Below are 19,201 nucleotides of genomic sequence, written 5' to 3' on the forward strand. Positions count from 1 at the left end.
TTCTGCAGCCCGAGCCATTTTTGGCCTTCCAAGGAAAGCCAGAGCTACGGATCTTCTTGCCACATTGCATTGGCTACCAGTTGCAAAAAGGATTTTATTTAAAACACTGACCACGACTTTCAAGGCCCTGCATGGCATAGGCCCCAAATATATCTCCAAGCGACTGTCTTGGTATACCCCTCTCAGATCTCTTAGATCCTCGTCCTTATCAAAAATGAGTGTTCCCACTATCAAACGGGCAAGAGTAGGAGGACGGTCTTTTCGGCACTTAGCCCCTCATGCATGGAATGATCTTCCAATCTCTTTAAGACAGACTTCCAGTCTTCTGTCTTTCCGCAAGGCCCTTAAGACTTGGCTCTTCCCGTAATCTTTGAGGCTGTTTTTATGTCTGTATGCTCTTTTGGTGTTATGTTTTTTTTTTCCCCATCTTCGGTTGGGAGTCTTCGTCAAAGCGCCGGGATACTCCAGTGGAGTGGCCGTGCGCTATAGAAGTGTACAAATAACGTAACATAACATAACATAACATTATATGATTTCCATTGATTATTCAGAGGTGCATGTCTCATCCTTATGAGAAGTCGAGCTATTCAGGTTTCAGATTATATTTAATGCAACTAACAACTCTTATATCAGACAGCAAAAACCCACTCAGACAGCTGTTCAGAATATCAATAGGGTAGAGTACAGGTCTTGACTATTGACTTTCCTCAATAGGAAAGACAACACTCTTCGCCGGAGACAACACTTTTCTTCCAGTTATTAATTTCCATTTTTACATAAAGGATTAAGGGCAGGGGGGCGGAGTTGTCCCTGCTGACCTTCTATTAGATCTGGGTTCCGAAAAGCTAATAGAATGTCATTCCATGATTGCAATTCATTTTCTGTGTGCACCACTTTTCTTCATGAAGGGTAGTAGTTGCACTTTTAGACCATATGATTACACCAGGCGAGGGGGATGAGTCAACCTCCAGCACATCGCAATCCTCTTTTTGCTAATGCAAGTGCTAAATCCACAAATCTGGTTCCCCCTCTATGATTTTGACCTGAGTAACAGTCACATTAGCTCACACAAACCTTCCATGTTCAAAGTTAATTTCTGGATAGTGACTCCCAGAAAGGAGCTATGCTGGGGAAACTCGACACCATGTGACAGAAGTCTGCGTTGAGGTGGTCACATAGTCAGCTCTTGATTACCTCCGATACCAGAATCATGTTTATTCTTTTATGTCATGTAGCTGTTGTGCAGAAAATTAAGCTGCGGATATTTCAGCCTGACAGTCTTTGATATTTTGTGAGCGTGTTCAAGGGCCTTAGTCAAGCTCCCCACCAAGATTATTTTCCCACTTTGACCTGGCTGGTGTTAAATTATATATTGTTTTGTTTAATAATAATTTATAAACCAGGCCGCATGCCCGAGACTAGTCACCAGTGTAACAAGCATTTACAATGCACTAGGTCTCCCATTACTGAAAGTTTGAGCTTTTGGTGTTGCATTATTATTAGCAATGCCAATGGCTCAAACATTCATTAATGCGAGACCTATTGCATTGCAAATGCTTGTTTAGTTTCTGTTTTTCTTTTGGTTAAGTAGTCCGTGTAAGAGTTCATTTCTATATCTGTCCTCTAACTTTTTCTTGGCATCTTCTAATGCCGATGTACTTTTAATTTTGTTTCCAGTTCTAAAATTTCTGATAACAGCTGTTGTAACATTTATTTAGCTGTCTCCACAATCTGCATCAGCAGGCCCCTCAAACACCGGTTTGCAATCATAGACCACAGCTCTAAGAATTGTTTTATCTGTACAAACAGGCCAGAGATGTTTATAACTCTTAAACCTTGAGGAATAACTCCTGCAGTTAAATATTCCTACATATATTGGCTGTGCTGTTCAATTCTTTGTTTTCTTTCTTGAGTGCTAGCAGTTTGTTTATATCTTCATTCTTTTCTGAGTTAGAAGTTTGTGTGAACAGACATCTTCTGTTTCCTACCATAGATGCAAAATCCTCTTTGGAGAACCCAAAAGTTTGGAGGTTAGCCATATTTTAACGTACCAGTGATTAGTGTAGCAAAAAGGTGACGAACAAAAACTGAACAGAGAATGAACCTTATTAGAAAAAAGTTGTAAAGAATTTGGGACTATCTGGAATGAGCTACAATGTAAAAGCATTAAAGAGACTCACCCAAACCTACTAGATACTGGTCTATTCCTATGCCCAGCTAGGCATTTTAAGATTTCCTGCCACAGACTGGCTTCGAGAATGTGTTGGAAAATAGTGGCCCTACATACAAGATGAACTTGCCAGATGTAGGGATTATATAACAAAAATTAACAAGCATTGGAAATGCAATAGGTCTCGCACCATTAGAGTTAGTGCTTTTAGAATTGTTTATGGGTTTTTTTGTAAATGTTTAGCATTTTTGTTTCCTGTAGCCAATGCTAAAGTATTACAAATAAAAAAAGCCATAAACATTTCTAAAAGCTCTAACTGAAATGGTCTGAGAACTATTGCACTGTGTGAGGGTGAGTGAGGGTGAGTGAGGGTGAGTGAGGGTGAGTGAGGGTGAGTGAGGGTGAGTGAGGGTGAGTGAGGGTGAGTGAGGGTGAGTGAGGGTGAGTGAGGGTGAGTGAGGGTGAGTGAGGGTGAGTGAGGGTGGGTGAGGGAGGGTGAGGGAGTGTGAGTGAGGGTGAGTGAGGGTGAGTGAGGGTGAGTGAGGGTGAGTGAGGGTGAGTGAGGGTGAGTGAGGGTGAGTGAGGGTGAGTGAGGGTGAGTGAGGGTGAGTGAGGGTGAGTGAGGGTGAGTGAGGGTGAGAGTGAGGGTGAGAGTGAGGGTGTGAGTGAGGGTGAGTGAGGGTGTGAATGAGGGTGAGTATGAGTGTGAGTGTGAGTGAGGGGTTGAGGGTGAGTGAGGATGAGGGTGGGTGAGGGGTTGAGGGTGAGTGAGGATGAGGGTGGGTGAGGGGTTGAGGGGGAGTGAGGGAGTGAGGGTGAGTGAGGGTGAGTGAGGGTGAGTGAGGGTGAGTGAGGGTGAGTGAGGGTGAGTGAGGGTGAGTGAGGGTGAGTGAGGGTGAGTGTGAGTGAGTGAGTGTGAGTGAGTGAGTGTGAGTGAGTGAGTGTGAGTGAGTGAGTGTGAGTGAGTGAGTGTGAGTGAGTGAGTGTGAGTGAGTGAGTGTGAGTGAGGGTGAGTGAGGGTGAGTGAGGGTGAGTGAGGGTGAGTGAGGGTGAGTGAGGGTGAGTGAGGGTGAGTGAGGGTGAGGGTGAGGGTGAGGGTGAGGGTGTGAGTGAGGGTGTGAGCGAGGGTGAGTGAGGGTGTGAGTGAGGGTGTGAGCGAGGGTGTGAGCGAGGGTGTGTGTGAGGGTGAGTGAGGGAGTGAGGGTGAGTGAGGGTGAGTGAGGGTGAGTGAGGGTGAGTGAGGGTGAGTGAGGGTGAGTGAGGGTGAGTGAGGGTGAGTGAGGGTGAGTGAGGGTGAGTGAGGGTGAGTGAGGGTGAGAGTGAGGGTGAGAGTGAGGGTGTGAGTGAGGGTGAGTGAGGGTGTGAATGAGGGTGAGTATGAGTGTGAGTGTGAGTGAGGGGTTGAGGGTGAGTGAGGATGAGGGTGGGTGAGGGGTTGAGGGGGAGTGAGGGTGAGTGAGGGTGAGTGAGGGTGAGTGAGGGTGAGTGAGGGTGAGTGAGGGTGAGTGTGAGTGAGTGAGTGTGAGTGAGTGAGTGTGAGTGAGTGAGTGTGAGTGAGTGAGTGTGAGTGAGTGAGTGTGAGTGAGTGAGTGAGTGTGAGTGAGTGAGTGTGAGTGAGTGAGTGTGAGTGAGTGAGTGTGAGTGAGTGAGTGTGAGTGAGGGTGAGTGAGGGTGAGTGAGGGTGAGTGAGGGTGAGTGAGGGTGAGTGAGGGTGAGTGAGGGTGAGTGAGGGTGTGAGTGAGGGTGTGAGTGAGGGTGTGAGTGAGGGTGAGTGAGGGTGTGAGTGAGGGTGTGAGCGAGGGTGTGAGCGAGGGTGAGTGAGGGAGTGAGGGTGAGTGAGGGTGAGGGTGGGTGAGGGTGAGTGTGAGTGAGGGTGAGTGTGAGTGAGTGAGTGTGAGTGAGTGAGTGAGTGTGAGTGAGTGAGTGTGAGTGAGTGAGTGTGAGTGAGTGTGAGTGAGTGTGAGTGAGTGTGAGTGAGTGAGTGTGAGTGAGTGTGAGGGTGAGTGAGGGTGAGTGAGGGTGAGTGAGGGTGAGGGTGAGGGTGAGGGTGTGAGCGAGGGTGTGAGTGAGGGTGAGTGAGGGTGTGAGTGAGGGTGTGAGCGAGGGTGTGAGCGAGGGTGTGAGCGAGGGTGTGAGCGAGGGTGAGTGAGGGAGTGAGGGTGAGTGAGGGTGAGGGTGAGTGAGGGTGAGGGTGAGTGAGGGTGAGTGAGGGTGAGGGAGGGTGAGGGTGAGTGAGGGTGTGAGTGAGGGTGAGTGAGGGTGAGTGAGGGTGTGAGTGAGGGTGTGAGTGAGGGTGTGAGTGAGGGTGTGAGTGAGGGTGAGTGTGAGGGTGAGTGTGAGTGAGGGGTTGAGGGTGAGTGAGGATGAGGGTGGGTGAGGGGTTGAGGGTGAGTGAGGATGAGGGTGGGTGAGGGGTTGAGGGTGAGTGAGGATGAGGGTGGGTGAGGGGTTGAGGGGGAGTGAGGGTGAGTGAGGGTGAGTGAGGGTGAGTGAGGGTGAGTGAGGGTGAGTGAGGGTGAGGGTGAGTGAGGGTGAGTGAGGGTGAGTGAGGGTGAGAGTGAGTGTGAGTGAGTGTGAGTGAGTGTGAGTGAGTGTGAGTGAGTGTGAGTGAGTGTGAGTGAGTGTGAGTGAGTGTGAGTGAGTGTGAGTGAGTGTGAGTGAGTGTGAGTGAGTGTGAGTGAGTGTGAGTGAGGGTGAGTGAGGGTGAGTGAGGGTGAGTGAGGGTGAGTGAGGGTGAGTGAGGGTGAGTGAGGGTGAGGGTGAGGGTGAGGGTGTGAGTGAGGGTGTGAGTGAGGGTGTGAGTGTGAGTGTGAGTGTGAGTGAGGGGTTGAGGGTGAGTGAGGATGAGGGTGGGTGAGGGGTTGAGGGTGAGTGAGGATGAGGGTGAGTGAGGGTGTGAGTGAGGGTGTGAGTGAGGGTGAGTGAGGGTGTGAGTGAGGGTGTGAGTGAGGATGAGGGTGGGTGAGGGGTTGAGGGTGAGTGAGGGTGAGGGTGGGTGAGGGGTTGAGGGTGAGTGAGGGTGAGTGAGGGTGAGTGAGGGTGAGTGAGGGTGAGGGTGGGTGAGGGTGGGTGAGGGTGGGTGAGGGTGAGTGAGGGTGAGTGAGGGTGAGTGAGGGTGAGGGTGGGTGAGGGTGGGTGAGGGTGAGGGTGAGTGAGGGTGAGTGAGGGTGAGTGAGGGTGAGGGTGAGTGAGGGTGAGTGAGGGTGAGTGAGGGTGAGTGAGGGTGAGTGAGGGTGAGTGAGGGTGAGTGAGGGTGAGTGAGGGTGAGTGAGGGTGTGAGTGAGGGTGTGAGTGAGGGTGTGAGTGAGGGTGTGAGTGAGGGTGTGAGTGAGGGTGTGAGTGAGGGTGTGAGTGAGGGTGTGAGTGAGGGTGAGTGTGGATGAGGGTGGGGTTGAGGGTGAGTGAGGGTGAGGGTGGGTGAGGGTGAGGGTGGGTGAGGGTGAGGGTGGGTGAGGGGGTGAGGGTGAGTGAGGGAGTGAGGGTGAGTGAGGGAGTGAGGGTGAGGGTGGGTGAGGGTGGGTGAGGGTGGGTGAGGGTGAGTGAGGGTGAGGGTGAGTGAGGGTGAGGGTGAGTGAGGGTGAGTGTGAGTGAGGGTGGGTGAGGGGTTGAGGGTGAGTGAGGGTGGGTGAGGGGTTGAGGGTGAGTGAGGGTGGGTGAGGGGTTGAGGGTGAGTGAGGGTGGGTGAGGGGTTGAGGGTGAGTGAGGATGAGGGTGGGTGAGGGGTTGAGGGTGAGTGAGGGTGAGGGTGGGTGAGGGGTTGAGGGTGAGTGAGGGTGAGTTTGAGGGGGTGAGGGTGAGTGAGGGTGAGGGGGTGAGGGTGAGTGAGGATGAGGGTGGGTGAGGGGTTGAGGGTGAGTGAGGGGTTGAGGGTGAGTGAGGGGTTGAGGGTGAGTGAGGGTGAGTTTGAGGGGGTGAGGGTGAATGAGGGTGAGGGGTTGAGGGTGAGGGGTTGAGGGTGAGGGGTGGAGGGTGAGTGAGGGTGAGGGGTTGAGGGTGAGTGAGGGTGAGGGGTTGAGGGTGGGTGCTCTTGCGCAAACACCGAATTACACAGCTGCAGCGCCACAGATCTGAATGTATGTAAAACAACACCCTTCTATTATTTATTGTTATGTATGTAACTGGGCTGCACAAAGAGAACACATCCGTCTGACTGTGATTGGTAACGGTGGCTAAAAATGAGCCTGGGCTAGCGAACAAATTCGAAAACATACCCAGCTGGAAGCCATTAGAGTCTACAACAATTTAACAATTGCTTTCTCTCAGACAACGATCATCATTTCTCATTAGCGTACCGCACCTAAAGCAACAAAGAGACATGATTTGGGAACATGCTAGAAGAAACGCATCATGGTTAGGTCCAAGCTACGTTACACAATGAAAACGAACGTTAAATTAAGAGACTAGAATACCACAATATCCTGTCATATTTTCCCGTCAATTCAATCACAAATGTGCAACTGTATCTTGGTATTAATGTTAATGACAACAGCAGATGGTAATTGGTCCCAGCCCCGGGCATTGCCGCATTTGGACAACAAACCTTAAGAACCGAGTGGTGAGGCGAGGGGGGTAGGCGCTCTCACGGTGAACTCAACCGTGCGCGACATGCTGCGTGCCTGACAGAGGCTCCCGCGCGCTGTCTCTTTTCTGAGGCTCATTTAACTGGAGGAGGGAGGAGAAATGCGTCTCGGCCGGAGCAGGGGGCGGAGCAGGGAGAGCGGGCTTCACACGGCCGGCCGGTCGTGAAACTGAAAGCATGGCCGGCCAGCCGTGAAAGCCTTTGATGCCGCAGGGGGTGGAGCGGCACCAGCTGGGAGAGTAGGCAAGGCAGGCGGCTGGGGGCATGTGCACGCGCATTTAAGCTCCATGCGCATTGAGCTTAAATTTCTTGTGCACTGCAAGGAATCGCCACGATTCCTTGCAAGTTGGGGATAAAGAGTGGATAAGCCACCATAGACTCGCAAGCTCGATGCGCATGCGCATCGACAGGCGAGACCTAAAAAGCCTAAGCAAGTGTACACAGTTAGGTATATGTGCAAGCAAACCAATGATTACACCATCCAGGTTAACTTGCAGTGCATAAAGATATTGTGCATACCTCTTTTGTGCATAACTTTTGTTTTTTGATACAAAAAAATGTTTAATATTTATTTCATTTATCAAAAATGAATGCATGACGTGATAGCGCATTGTCATTACAGACAACACACTTTCAATTGAGATGGCCATTATATTTACACAGACATACAGTTTTACTGATAAAGCTATATAGAACACAAACTATGCGCGGAAATGGCATCCAAGTGTACTGATTTGTTTTCATCGTATTTAAATATTTGTTTCCAGCATGCTAAAGAATTACAAAAAAAGTTGCTTTCCCAATTAAAAAATTCTGAAGTATTTGCACAGTTTATTTACAGACATTTAAATGTTATGTGTTAAAAAAAACACCTTCTACAGCCTTTAGTCTCACATGGGTGGGCACCCAGCAAGGTTGTCGCATAAATCCTTTCATTTCGAAGTCCGAGAAAGAAAAGTAAATGCCAAGCTCCCTTGAAAGACCGAGCCTGACATTTTACCTCTGCTTTGAATGTACAGTAAATGTGACAAGATAAGAATAAAAATTAAAGCCTGTTTTCAGAAAGCGATCACTCGTGGCCACTTTTGTGGAAGATTACAAGGAGCCCTAGTAAACAGGCTGTGCCTTATGGGATGGAATAACTCAAATGGACAATCTAAAATAAATTAAGAAAGCCACTAAAAAGCATGCACATGTGATTTACAAACCACAAAGCCAATGATGAGCAATGGGTGGAATACATTCCCAGCGAAGATGTCACTGTCCCCAAAATGTCTTTAGCAAACAAGAAAGCTGTGCTGTTTGGTAGCCTTTGACCAAAAAGTCTACACATGGGCAGCGCAAGCTTTAAATTACCAGAAGGGGCCATTTCTAAATATGAGGACTGTGATGAAACTGATGGGCATATTGCCATCATGCATCCTCCTGATCCCATACTGTTGACTCTGCATTAGGCTGATACAGGAATGAGCAGAAGTTCTGTGGCGTAGACAGACTTGGGAGGATTCTAGTGGTTGTCACGGGGAAAAAAAACCAGGAGGGCGTTCAATGAAAGGAAAAAGAGAACACAGCAGGTAAACTTTTCCAGTAACCTTCCCTTTTAGTGGCTATCATGACTGGGATGGGGCGTACACAGGGGAAAACTGTATATAAGGGGCCAGTGAAACCCCCGTAAGGCAGTGAAACATTTAAATATCCTGGAACTAAACAGTTTTAGCTATGAAAGTTTTCTTTACAAACGCATCTTAGGGAGGAGCCTACCGATAAAAACAGACATGACAACTTTTATTCCTGAACAAATAGGGGTTATGACAATTCTTTACACCTTCCAGACTGGCACAAAAGATTTGGAGGTGAGCAGTACAAGGAAGAAAAACATTGTGAGTTGTATAGCTGATATTTATATGCTATCAGTTTTATACACAACACAAATTCAAAATGCCAAGATTTTGACATCCAGGTGCCCACACCAGCTGTCCCCGTTGACACATTGGTCAGGATTATTGTCCATCTACTCTTTAATTGTATACATATCTTCATACAGAGAGCTAGCTAGTTCTTTCAAGCATACCCACTCCACTTTTCCAGGTGACACCCAGAATATTCTAAAACTAGTCTGCACCACAACGAACATTCTTTCAACCATGCATAACAAACTGACTACTTGTGCAGCCTGTTTGCAGTTTGGTACTGATAAGATTTTAAAAGCACTATATCTTGGCTAATACACCACAGTACCTTACCATGTTTAGCAACTTCCTTCTTGCCTTCATGATTAGTACCTCTTTCCCTGCAGTAGCTCAAAGCTACTACCTTCTTTAGTACAAATGACATGCAAAATGAGTTGCACAGTCGAGCACCTTCCGTTTTGGTTTAACAAGGTTGACTTCAAAATTGTACCAATTTTTGTCCTTTTTCAAATTCTTCAGTTTTAGACATGGACTAGACAGCACTTGTTTTAACAAAATCGTGTTTTTTTGGTTTCCATTGTGACTATCCTTTTAATATCCGCAGGACCAGGGTGGCACTTGCTTCTAGGCTTCTGCTTTTTAAATCCAAGATGTTAAAAACCTTAAATGGAAGTGCTGGGAGTGTCACGGTTTCAGGGCAAACACTAGTTGTGCAGGGAGTTTTGGTGTGGGGGCACACAGTGTGACATACCCAGTGTGACATACCCAGTGTGACATTATCTGAGTCCTTTTCCTCACTGGCTAATAGATTGTCAAAGGATCCCCAAATAATCTTTGCAGGGATTCCAGAGCTTGAAACTATATTCCTACCTGCAGTAATTTGAAAATAAATCTAGGTTTAATTAGAGATGGTCCAGACGTTTAGTAATAATGCCATGGAATTAAGACTTGCAATCCTACTTTTTATGTTCAAAATGTTTTATTTAAAAAAAAGGCACACGAATGATTTTAAACAGTGATTTACTGTTAATTGTATAAGAGATCCTAAACCGTGTTAAAGCCCATAATAATTTGACTTGAATTATAACACAAGTGACTTCTAGATTGATAATTAACCAGATCAGCAAGAATAGAAAGTAACAATTTCAGCAAGCCATCTGACAGGATCTAGGTCACATTAATTGTCCAAATTTGATAACCAAGACTAAAATACTGGCATTTTTTCGTACATCAGGGAAGTATGTCTGCATTTACTGTAAAACACACTTACAAAAATTGCGATATTGGGAGATGACCCACAGAAAGGCATTTGGCTATGTTGAGGAAGCAATTAGTGTTGGGACATTACTTGTCCTTAATTTAGGTAGCATTTGATTCCTTTATTTTGATGTTACCTGCGCTGCGAGTAATGCAGAGCCATCCTTTCCAGTTTTATCTGGAGACGTGTAGAATACATTTCTATTCAGAGAAGTTTCTTGTGGTTCCCATCACTAATAAAAGATCATAGAGAAGCAAGCTTAAAATTTGGAAACTCCTAGAAGTTCCCAATTTTTAGAATTGAAAATCTTTGTGACTCGCCTAGCTTTAATGGACAGGAGGTGCCTATTTACATTTTTTTTAATTATTATAATGCAACTAAAGCCTTGTGTGGTAGAGCATTGTCCATTGAAATGGCCACTAAATTTGCACAGACCGTTTTACTGTAAAAACTATATTACACACAGATAATGTGTGGAAATTGGGTTTCAGTAAATATTTATCATTTGTACACCAACAAGTAAAGTGTCATGATTTGTTTTGATCCTATTAAAATCTTTGTTTCGGTCACACTTCAGAATTACAAAAAGAAGGGCTTAATTTTTGCTTTCCTAACTGCTGAATGTGTTGTGCGTAACAAAAAATATGCTATTTCTGCAGCCTTGGCGCCGGGACACCTCTGTTGGAGGTAGCCGTGCGCTCAATACATGTTCCAAATAAATAAAAAATGGCAGCCTCTCCTTTCACACACTTGTACCCCAGCAAGACTGACATAATTCACTTTACTTTTTTCGAACAGCTAAGTAAGATGAGTGTGTAAACCGCAATCCCTATGTTAAGAGAAAATAAGCAGCAATTTGTCAGAAGACCTAGCCTGAGAACTTAGGCTTCTGTCTTTGAAGCACAGCAAATATGGCAAGATAAATACAGTATTTAATGGCATCTTTATTTAATCCTTGGCATTTCAGGATCCTTTCAACCCACATGTTGGGAAACACCAGTTTAGAGAATATGCTCCAAATATGTCTAAGGTGCCAGCGGTGATATCAATATCTGTTATGTTGTGTATTTCTTTAAGAGCTCGAGTTAAGAATGTAGAATGTTGTCTGCATGCTGATTTTGATGGAAAAATAGCAAATTGGTCTCCTGTGGAAGTTAAGAATAAATTGTTGTCTACCCATGCTAAGAGCAAGGATTTTTATGATTGTCATCATAACACTAAGAATGTTCTAGTCAAGGTTGGAGATTGGGTGAGGGTTAGGAAACCTTTCAAGGTACCTAAAGGTGTGAGTTGTTTTGAACCACCATGTAGGGTTGCTGAGGTTTTAAAAAATTCTGTAAGACTTGACGATGGAAGGGTATGGAATCTTAAAAGCATCGCCATAAATCCTGATCAAGATTTTGTAGAGGAGTATTCTAATCCTAAAGATAATGATTTTGATTGGATTGAAGATCATTTTGAGAATAGCCATTTACAATCTCAACTTGCTAATGATTCTATGTCTGATTCTGAACAGAGTAATCCCAGGCAACCCAGTTCTTCTTTGTGTGATGAGGGGGAATGGGCGAAGGTTGCAGTTCTGACGTTCAGACAACTGCTCAATTGGATGTATGTGATACTCTTCGGAGCAATGTGGTTGATGTCCTGCCAGATAAAAGAACTAGAGCTTTGCCAGGTTGGCTTAAGGGGTTCGTTATGTAAATATATTTGCTTATATATTGCTCTATTTTCCCTTATTTTTATTTCTCTTTCCTTGTATATATTGTTCTTTCATTGTATAGGGAGGGGATGTGTTATGTTGTGTATTTCTTTAAGAGCTCGAGTTAAGAATGTAGAATGATGTTAGCATGTTGATTCCATGTTAGGAGTCATTCTAAGAAAGCTGTTGAGACTGAATACATCGCTTCCCTGGCTCCCACCTGTTATATTACTTTATCTTGCCTTTTCCATTAAATATCCTTTTTTCTATACTTACTTGTCTGGACATCTTCACTACAATATCCATATGGGTTAGCAGTATATTACATGCCTGATTATTTTTTTTCTTTATTCATAACCAGAGATTAAATGTGTGTTAGCACATCATTTAATGTGTCCCCAGTACAATAATTGCAATACTACCAGTTTCCAGAGGTTTAATTCCCAGTTTTTTTCAGTACTTTTTATTGGCATTTTCATAAAGTACAACTTAAGGCAGGCATGCCCCCAGCACTTCCCCTCCACAAACAGAACCCCCTCATCAAGGGCCCCCTAAATCATTCTCGCCTGCAGCGAATTGGGACTTCACCTTTCCCAGAGGAGCTTAATCTCGCCTCATCTCCTTTCCCAATGCTCAAGCTTCTTTCGTCGTCTTTGAATATATGCATCCCGCTCAAATAAACCCAGCACTCCATTAAGATACACTTAATCTGGTTCCAAAACCTTCAAAATTAACTGTCCTTATTCTGGCAAGCGTAAGCCAATTTATTATATACCATCATCAGCACCGATACCGACTCCTTCTTATGTGTAGTTCCATATTGCTGTGCAACCCCGTAAAATCCTCTCTGCACCTCTCCATACGTTTTCCTGTTGTCAGCTCGACCGACCAAAATCTATTCTGCAACGGGCATCCCCAGTGGATGTATGGACGGGCTTTTCTCTCTACAACATCTTCAGCAGGTACCCATATGCTGGAGTAGGGCCCATTTTGATGAGTGTTATTTAAATAGGTCCTCCATGCCATGTTATGTGCAAGCCTCACAAACATGTTAGACCTACGAAGTGTCTTAACTGGCACCCAGAAAGTTATTTTGTTGTAGGTATATGTTATACAAATGCTAATACAATACAGTTTGCTTGCAAGCAGTTCCTCTTTGCCTCTGTAAAATATATTGTGCTTTAACCCATCTGCCACACACTTCTTCACACCACTCACTTCATTTTAGTCATTCGCTTACTTACTGTTGCTCAGGTCCCGATCTCTATAATCCTCATTCCATTCATCCATGTCTTCTTATTCATATATGTTGTTCAAACACTTTCGTAGTCACACTGAGTTCGAACTGCCAGGGAGGTTAGATTTTGCAACAGCCAACCCAAGGGCCACCTAACCAGACTCTAGGTTAAGAGGTTTGCTCTCTGGGAGGGTTGATAGGAGATATAATCTCCCCCCCACACCTTGTAACTGTTAGACGTTTTAATGTCTGTTCATGTGTAGTGTTTCCGTGCTTTGAAGTGACTGTAAAGAATCGTATTTGCTGTTTAAACTCCTCAACTAAGAACTGTAAAGTGGGAGTGGAATGTGGAATCATGTATCACAATCACCTTTTTGTGATTCAATTTATGGATAAAAAACTACTCTTTATTATTTTTTAATATTGCAGTAACATCACTGGGGGTAGTTGATCTGTAAGGATTCTCTGGCAGAGCCATTCCTGCATTAAATAAATATGGCAGGAGAGTTCTTAAACACCCCCGTACATTATTATGCATTAAAACATTTTCAAACCCTTATACATTTTTTGGGGCTATTTCCATCCAACATCTCTTCAGATACTGTAAATACCCTTGTATTACCCCGAAAGAATACCTGCGATAAGTTCTTTGAGGATTATTTCTAAAACAAAGCCAGTCCCATGACTAAGATGTGAAGTGCTCGATGGGTTGTGAGTTGGTTTCATTTGTTCTAAATACTGATAGTAAACCTTAGTGCCGATTCCCCAAGTAAGAAAATAACTATTCCCGAGTTAATTGGTATTGGCTTTGGCAAACATTTCAAGAACCCCACACGGGCATTCACTTAAATATTCTCAATGTTAGTGTGCATATTTAAGCAGTATTGGCTCATACTCCCATAAAGTGAAAGTTCCTGGTTTAAATGTGCTGTTGAGCATGTCAATCTATATTTACTGTATGATACAAAAGCAATAAGACACCTGAAATGGTGGTATTGCAACAACTCTTTAGTCTAGAGTAGCTACATTCTTCTACCCCCTTTTAGGCTTAAGCTACCTCACACTTTCTACATGTGAAGGAAAAATAGAAAGCCAAAGATTGTCGACTATTTGGGGCTTTTGGGCTTTAGTTTGACACGACCATGAGAAATTTAAAGCCAAATTTTGGTTAACAATCACTATCCAATTAAAAAAAAAACTGAATCAATTCTGAGCCCTGTCAAAAGCATTAAAATGGCAAAAGCTGCAAAAATAACGTTCTACTAAGTAATGTTTCCAGCTTCTCTTGTGGGGTGTTGGGGTGATGTGTGTCAATATCTAGTTTATTCTGGCCTTATCTATTTTTTTTCTCTCTCTCCCTCTCTAGTTATCTCCACGAAAGGCGTGAGCCTGGGTGAGGAATGGATGATCAGAAACCGTCCAGTGAGGACAAAGATTCTGATTCTGGTAAGGATTAGAATGGATGGGGATATGGTGAAGAAGCACTTTATCTCTGTCTTTTAGGCAGGAGTTGGAATGCTACATCGGCCTGTTTTGGCTCATCACATACCCTCTATGCAATTAAAATATCTAATCTTATTATTTTTTTGTCATTAATGTTAGAGTACTCTTAAAATTGGTAACTTGTCCACAGAAACTACAAGATGGAATCATCAGAGCGGGTGGTTGCATAGGTATATAGTATGGAAACTGTGGTCCATAGTCCAATGGGAGCAGGATCAGTGAACGTGGGGGTGGGATCAAGGGCGCGGCTAACAATAATAAAAAAAAGAATCCAACTATTTTGTTGATCTTTCAAGTATCTACATATAAAACAAAACACACTGTAAATGAAAAATAAATGAAAGTTAAACTAATCAGTGAGAGGTGCAATTTTTATGCAGTGAAACCTCTGTTGGTTAATGTGGATATCTGTGTGTGTAACCAGAGAGCCACAGAGTTGAATTCCGGTTTTGTGCATTGGGAAATAGTGACTTGTGAGTACTTAGTGTGGTAAGGTTCCAGCCTGTGGCTGAAAGGAATACAAATATTCAGGTTATTAGTAGTAGTAGAAATATCTTTATTCGAATTTCATAAAAACCATAAAAGCACATCAAATTGTACAGGCATAAATTGTAGTATCAAGTGACCCGTTCTGAAAGTGATATTGATAATATTCAAGTACACAAGTAATTTCACATACAATTTGATTAGGAGGCCCCCGCTATCCTCCTAGGAAAAGAGCCCATTAGAGGGCTGCTAGGCAGTTTGTCACGGCTGACGTCAGTATAATATCGTATACACTTGAAAGGCTAAATAAAGTTTTGGCTGCAACATTTCAACTAATGAGTTACTAGACAAAATGTCATTACAAAGATTGAATCAGATCAACCAGTAATTAAAACCTCATAAAACGTCCGTATATTGAAAACTGATAATCTCTAAAACTATTCCTCAGTAGTAAACAAAGCATAGAATCAAAGGCATTACAGTACTTCAATACTCGATTAAGTGGTTATTAATAATTTCAACATCCTGATTCTTAGTCTCCAAGTGTATAATAAATATCTGGACACTGTAAAGATTAGTGGAAAAGAAGGCGAGAGCAAGGGAAATGGAGGGGGTGCGTCCTTGTCCCCAATTCAATACTAGACTAAACAATGTGGACAGACCCACTGAGTAAATGTGTGGTTGGAACCTCAATGATGAAGCATGACACCAACTAGGTTGGTGTGTGAGTGGTCTTTTAAGAAAACCTAATAGTTCCAAGTGCTTTTCACAACCGTGATCATCACACATTTACTCAGTGGGTCCGTCCACATTGTTTAGACCACTGTAAAGATTAAACACTCTGTGACGTCACTATAAAAATCCTAATGTCTTTTAAACGGTTTGTGGTTAAAATTCGGCATAACTGAATTAACCAAGTTCTTCTAATCTGAGTGTACTTGGGACAGAAGAACAGAAAATGTTCTTTGGTTTCATGTCCACCCATACATGAAGGGCAGATAATCAAGATGTTGGCACCCTTCCATTTACTCCAGAATTTAACTAGTAGGATGTTGTACCTGAATTTAAAGTATAAATATCTTGCTAGCGGGGTTCTATACGGTACAGAAATTCCTTAAAGTGCATGCTTTTGTAATGCAGGATCCTCCTGGTTAACTCCCCTTCAGTTTCTTTCTTTAGCCATATCTAATTAACATAAAGCTAATATCTCTTTTTAAGAATGGGCAAGATTCTTGTTTGTATACTGCTGGTATTAGTCCAGAGCTCACTCATGACCAGTCTATACAACCAACACTTGATAAAATTGAGCCATAGTATACCCCCTCAAGTATCGAGTGTTAATATACAATGTAAGAATTCTTTCATAGGTAGTGGTGAATTATTTGACCAGACTCCAATCCAGTATACAAGAGGCCTAAAAGCAATCGCATGTGCTATGTTCTTTAAGCTCTGGTCCAAGAGCATAATGGTCAGGGGGGCATTTTTAGGGAGTTCCAGGACTGATATCTTAAAAGAATTCCCGATTTCTTTTTTTTTTCTTTTTTTTCTTCAATGGCCCTTACATTACTCTGGCCCCGTAACTCCGTGCCATACAATGCAGCTCCAATGCCCTGAGCTTGGTGCACTTGAATTACTGGGGCCACTGGTCTATAAATTGAAATTCTCCATTTTTTGACTAGAGCAGAGCTTACGTGTTGAAGGGAGAGCTAACATTTTGCAGTTAGTGGGGCGTTGGTGCGTTAGTCAGCCTACCCACCCCCTCAGATACTCTAATTGCTTCCCTAGTCTAACTTTGTTATTTTATTTATTTGTTTAAACTTATAAGGCGCACAGCTAACCGCAGTGGGTTTCCCGGCGCCAAGGGAAAGACTGGAGAACTGGACTAATGAAGTGGAGCTCAGCGTTATCATGTCCCTAAAGGTTGAATATTATGATTTTAATTTTCATGGTATTATTTTTCAGTCCACATTCCTCACAGGCCTCCTCAAACTGGTCCACTTAGTTTTGAAGCCCCATCGGGGTTCTGGAAATAAGTTTGGAATCATCGGCAAAAAGCAATGTTGCCACTACTTGACCAGCAAGCTTAGGGAGATAACCTCTGCAATCAGTTAGTGATTAGATCAGCCCATTAATATAAAGGGTGAACAAAGTGAGCGCAGGTACACACCCTTTACCCATTCCTCTGTTCACCCTGATCAGTCAGCCCACCCTCCCTCCCCCATCAAACTTGGGCATAGTTATCCTTGTGAAGTCTTATGATTATCTGCAGTAAGTTACTAGGGACCCCCATTTTGTTCAGAGCTGCTCCAAGTATTCAGGTTATTATTTTCAACTTGAATTGCGCACAGTATAAGAGACTGCCACAAAACACACACAAAGATTTAGGTTGAAGATTAAAGAAAAGTACTTCCAAAATATACGGGCCTTAAAGCTTGCATCATATTGTTGTATTGAAATTTGAATACTGTACTAAAACTGCATTAACCTTGCTATTGCTCATTTATTGGACCAGGGGGATAGTAATCGGCGATATTTCTGAAGGAGCCAGTTGGAGCTCCCCGAGCATTTAATGGAGGCAGCGGTGCGAATGCGCCGGCCTCAGAAGTAATGCTCTTACATTTTAAATTGCTGCTAACCTTAATCATTACATTTGTACTTTTCAAAACCTGCACCTAATTGTTGTATTGAATTTGAATACCCTTCTAAACCCGCATTCACTAGGCTACTGCTCACTGATTAGACCAAGGGGAACCAGTTAGCACTGTTCCAAATCGGAGGCTGTTGGAGCTTCGTGGACATTTAATGGAAGTAGCGGAGCGAAGCCAGTCTGCGCCCGTCCGCAGCCAGCATGGGCCAGGGGTCAGCCATAATGCCCTAAAACATACCTACACCTCAGAGGACCTGAAACTCCTCCGTTCAGTAAGTTATTAATTAGACCCTGCTATCTCGCCAAAATATGTAATCAAGGGCTTTTAAACCATGACATCCCAGTCTTGGAATTGATTAAATCTATGTAACCCTCCATTGTACCGTTAGTCAGAAACTTAAATCCTAACCATCTAAGGTTAATATCATCTGCTCATGATCACTCAACACTCTCCATGACCAAACATCCGCTCTAAATATTCCATTCCTTAGATGCTGAATCTCATAAAATTTTGCTCTTAACCAGAACAAGGTTAACTGCATTAAGTTTATGAATTTGAAAATATTTGGTTTGCGCCGTATTGTAGTTGTTCATATTAGTGCCGAATGGTTCCCCCGCTACATAATCAAGGTAAATGCGAGCGGAGTCAGTTAATCTCCACGCCTATTTAATGGATACCGCGGACGATTGCAGCTGGTGGGTGCTCTGAAGGCTTGCCAAAGCAAGTCCACTGCGCGCGTCCAACCAGGACCAAGGGCCAGCCACTTTGCCTAAATACTTACCTATTTGTCTGCTTCTTTCTTCTGGTGCTGGCCTCCCACGCTGCAATCATGTCCGCGTTCGAACAGATTCTAGCCAATGTGGGCAAACTTCTAAAATACATCAACAGTGTCTCAGTGAGGAGTTAGAACACTGATCAAGACGTTTTCAGATGAGGAAGCAGAACAAGAGGATGAGAGCAGCCTACGCTAAATGCCTGCCTGTTTGTTTACCAAGGAGAGGGTGAAGCTGTGCTCTGGAAGCTCACACCTCTGGGGACTACTCTTCCCTACATTCCTCATGCTCACCCGGGCCTGGCCTGTCCGCCCGGTGCTACACCCCCAAATATTAGATTTTTCGTCGGCTGTTTGTGGTTACTGCATCCCCTTAATTAAGGAAAATTGCCAAGAGGAAGACTTCTAAAACCATAGAAGCAGGGGGTGAAATAGTTAACACATTGAACTCCTTCCTGACGAGAGCAGCAGATGTGCTCTCTAAAGAGATCCAACTGACAGTGCTGCCTTTCGCTTGAAGAGGTAAGATCTGTCTCGCTCCCAAATGGCACAGTCATTTCACCACCTTTGCTAAATTGTCATGTTATGTTTGAGCCATATGAGGTGTAGATCATATGCTTTAGCATAGATCGCCATCTAGTGTTTGGTCCAGATGTTTGTACTTTGTTTTTCTTCGAAGAAGTCTTTCCAGTCACGAGTTAGGTGACTCCTCCTTTTGGTGATAGTGTGCATGGGCATCGACTCCATCCCCAGATTGTTTATTTCCGCCATCGGGTTCGGATGTGTATCGCTGCGGTTCTGTATCTTTCTCGAACCCCTTTGCCTTCGCAGTTTCCCATAAGACGCGTATCGTTCAAACTGAAAAAACCTTTGATTGGAAACTTTGAGGTGGGCCGTCGTGCTTACCTGTGCCGATCACGCCAGCAGTTGATGGAACAG

General features: G+C 44.0%; 1 protein-coding gene across 4 annotated transcripts in view; it reads left to right on the plus strand.

The window, feature by feature from the left end:
* The window catches only part of KMT2D (lysine methyltransferase 2D), a 1,692,256-nt gene that overhangs the window by 146,206 nt on the left and 1,526,849 nt on the right, over positions 1-19,201 (plus strand). For all 4 annotated transcript variants that reach the window (XM_086963706.1, XM_086963708.1, XM_086963710.1 and 1 more), the window contains exon 2: positions 14,220-14,299. In XM_086963706.1, the coding sequence (XP_086819832.1) occupies positions 14,254-14,299 (46 nt within the window). In that variant the 5' untranslated portion in view covers positions 14,220-14,253. The remainder of the gene's footprint in view (positions 1-14,219; positions 14,300-19,201) is intronic.

This window comes from Lissotriton vulgaris, chromosome 1_1 (assembly GCF_964263255.1).
Source record: "Lissotriton vulgaris chromosome 1_1, aLisVul1.2, whole genome shotgun sequence".
In the NCBI taxonomy this organism is placed as follows: Eukaryota; Metazoa; Chordata; class Amphibia; order Caudata; family Salamandridae; genus Lissotriton; species Lissotriton vulgaris.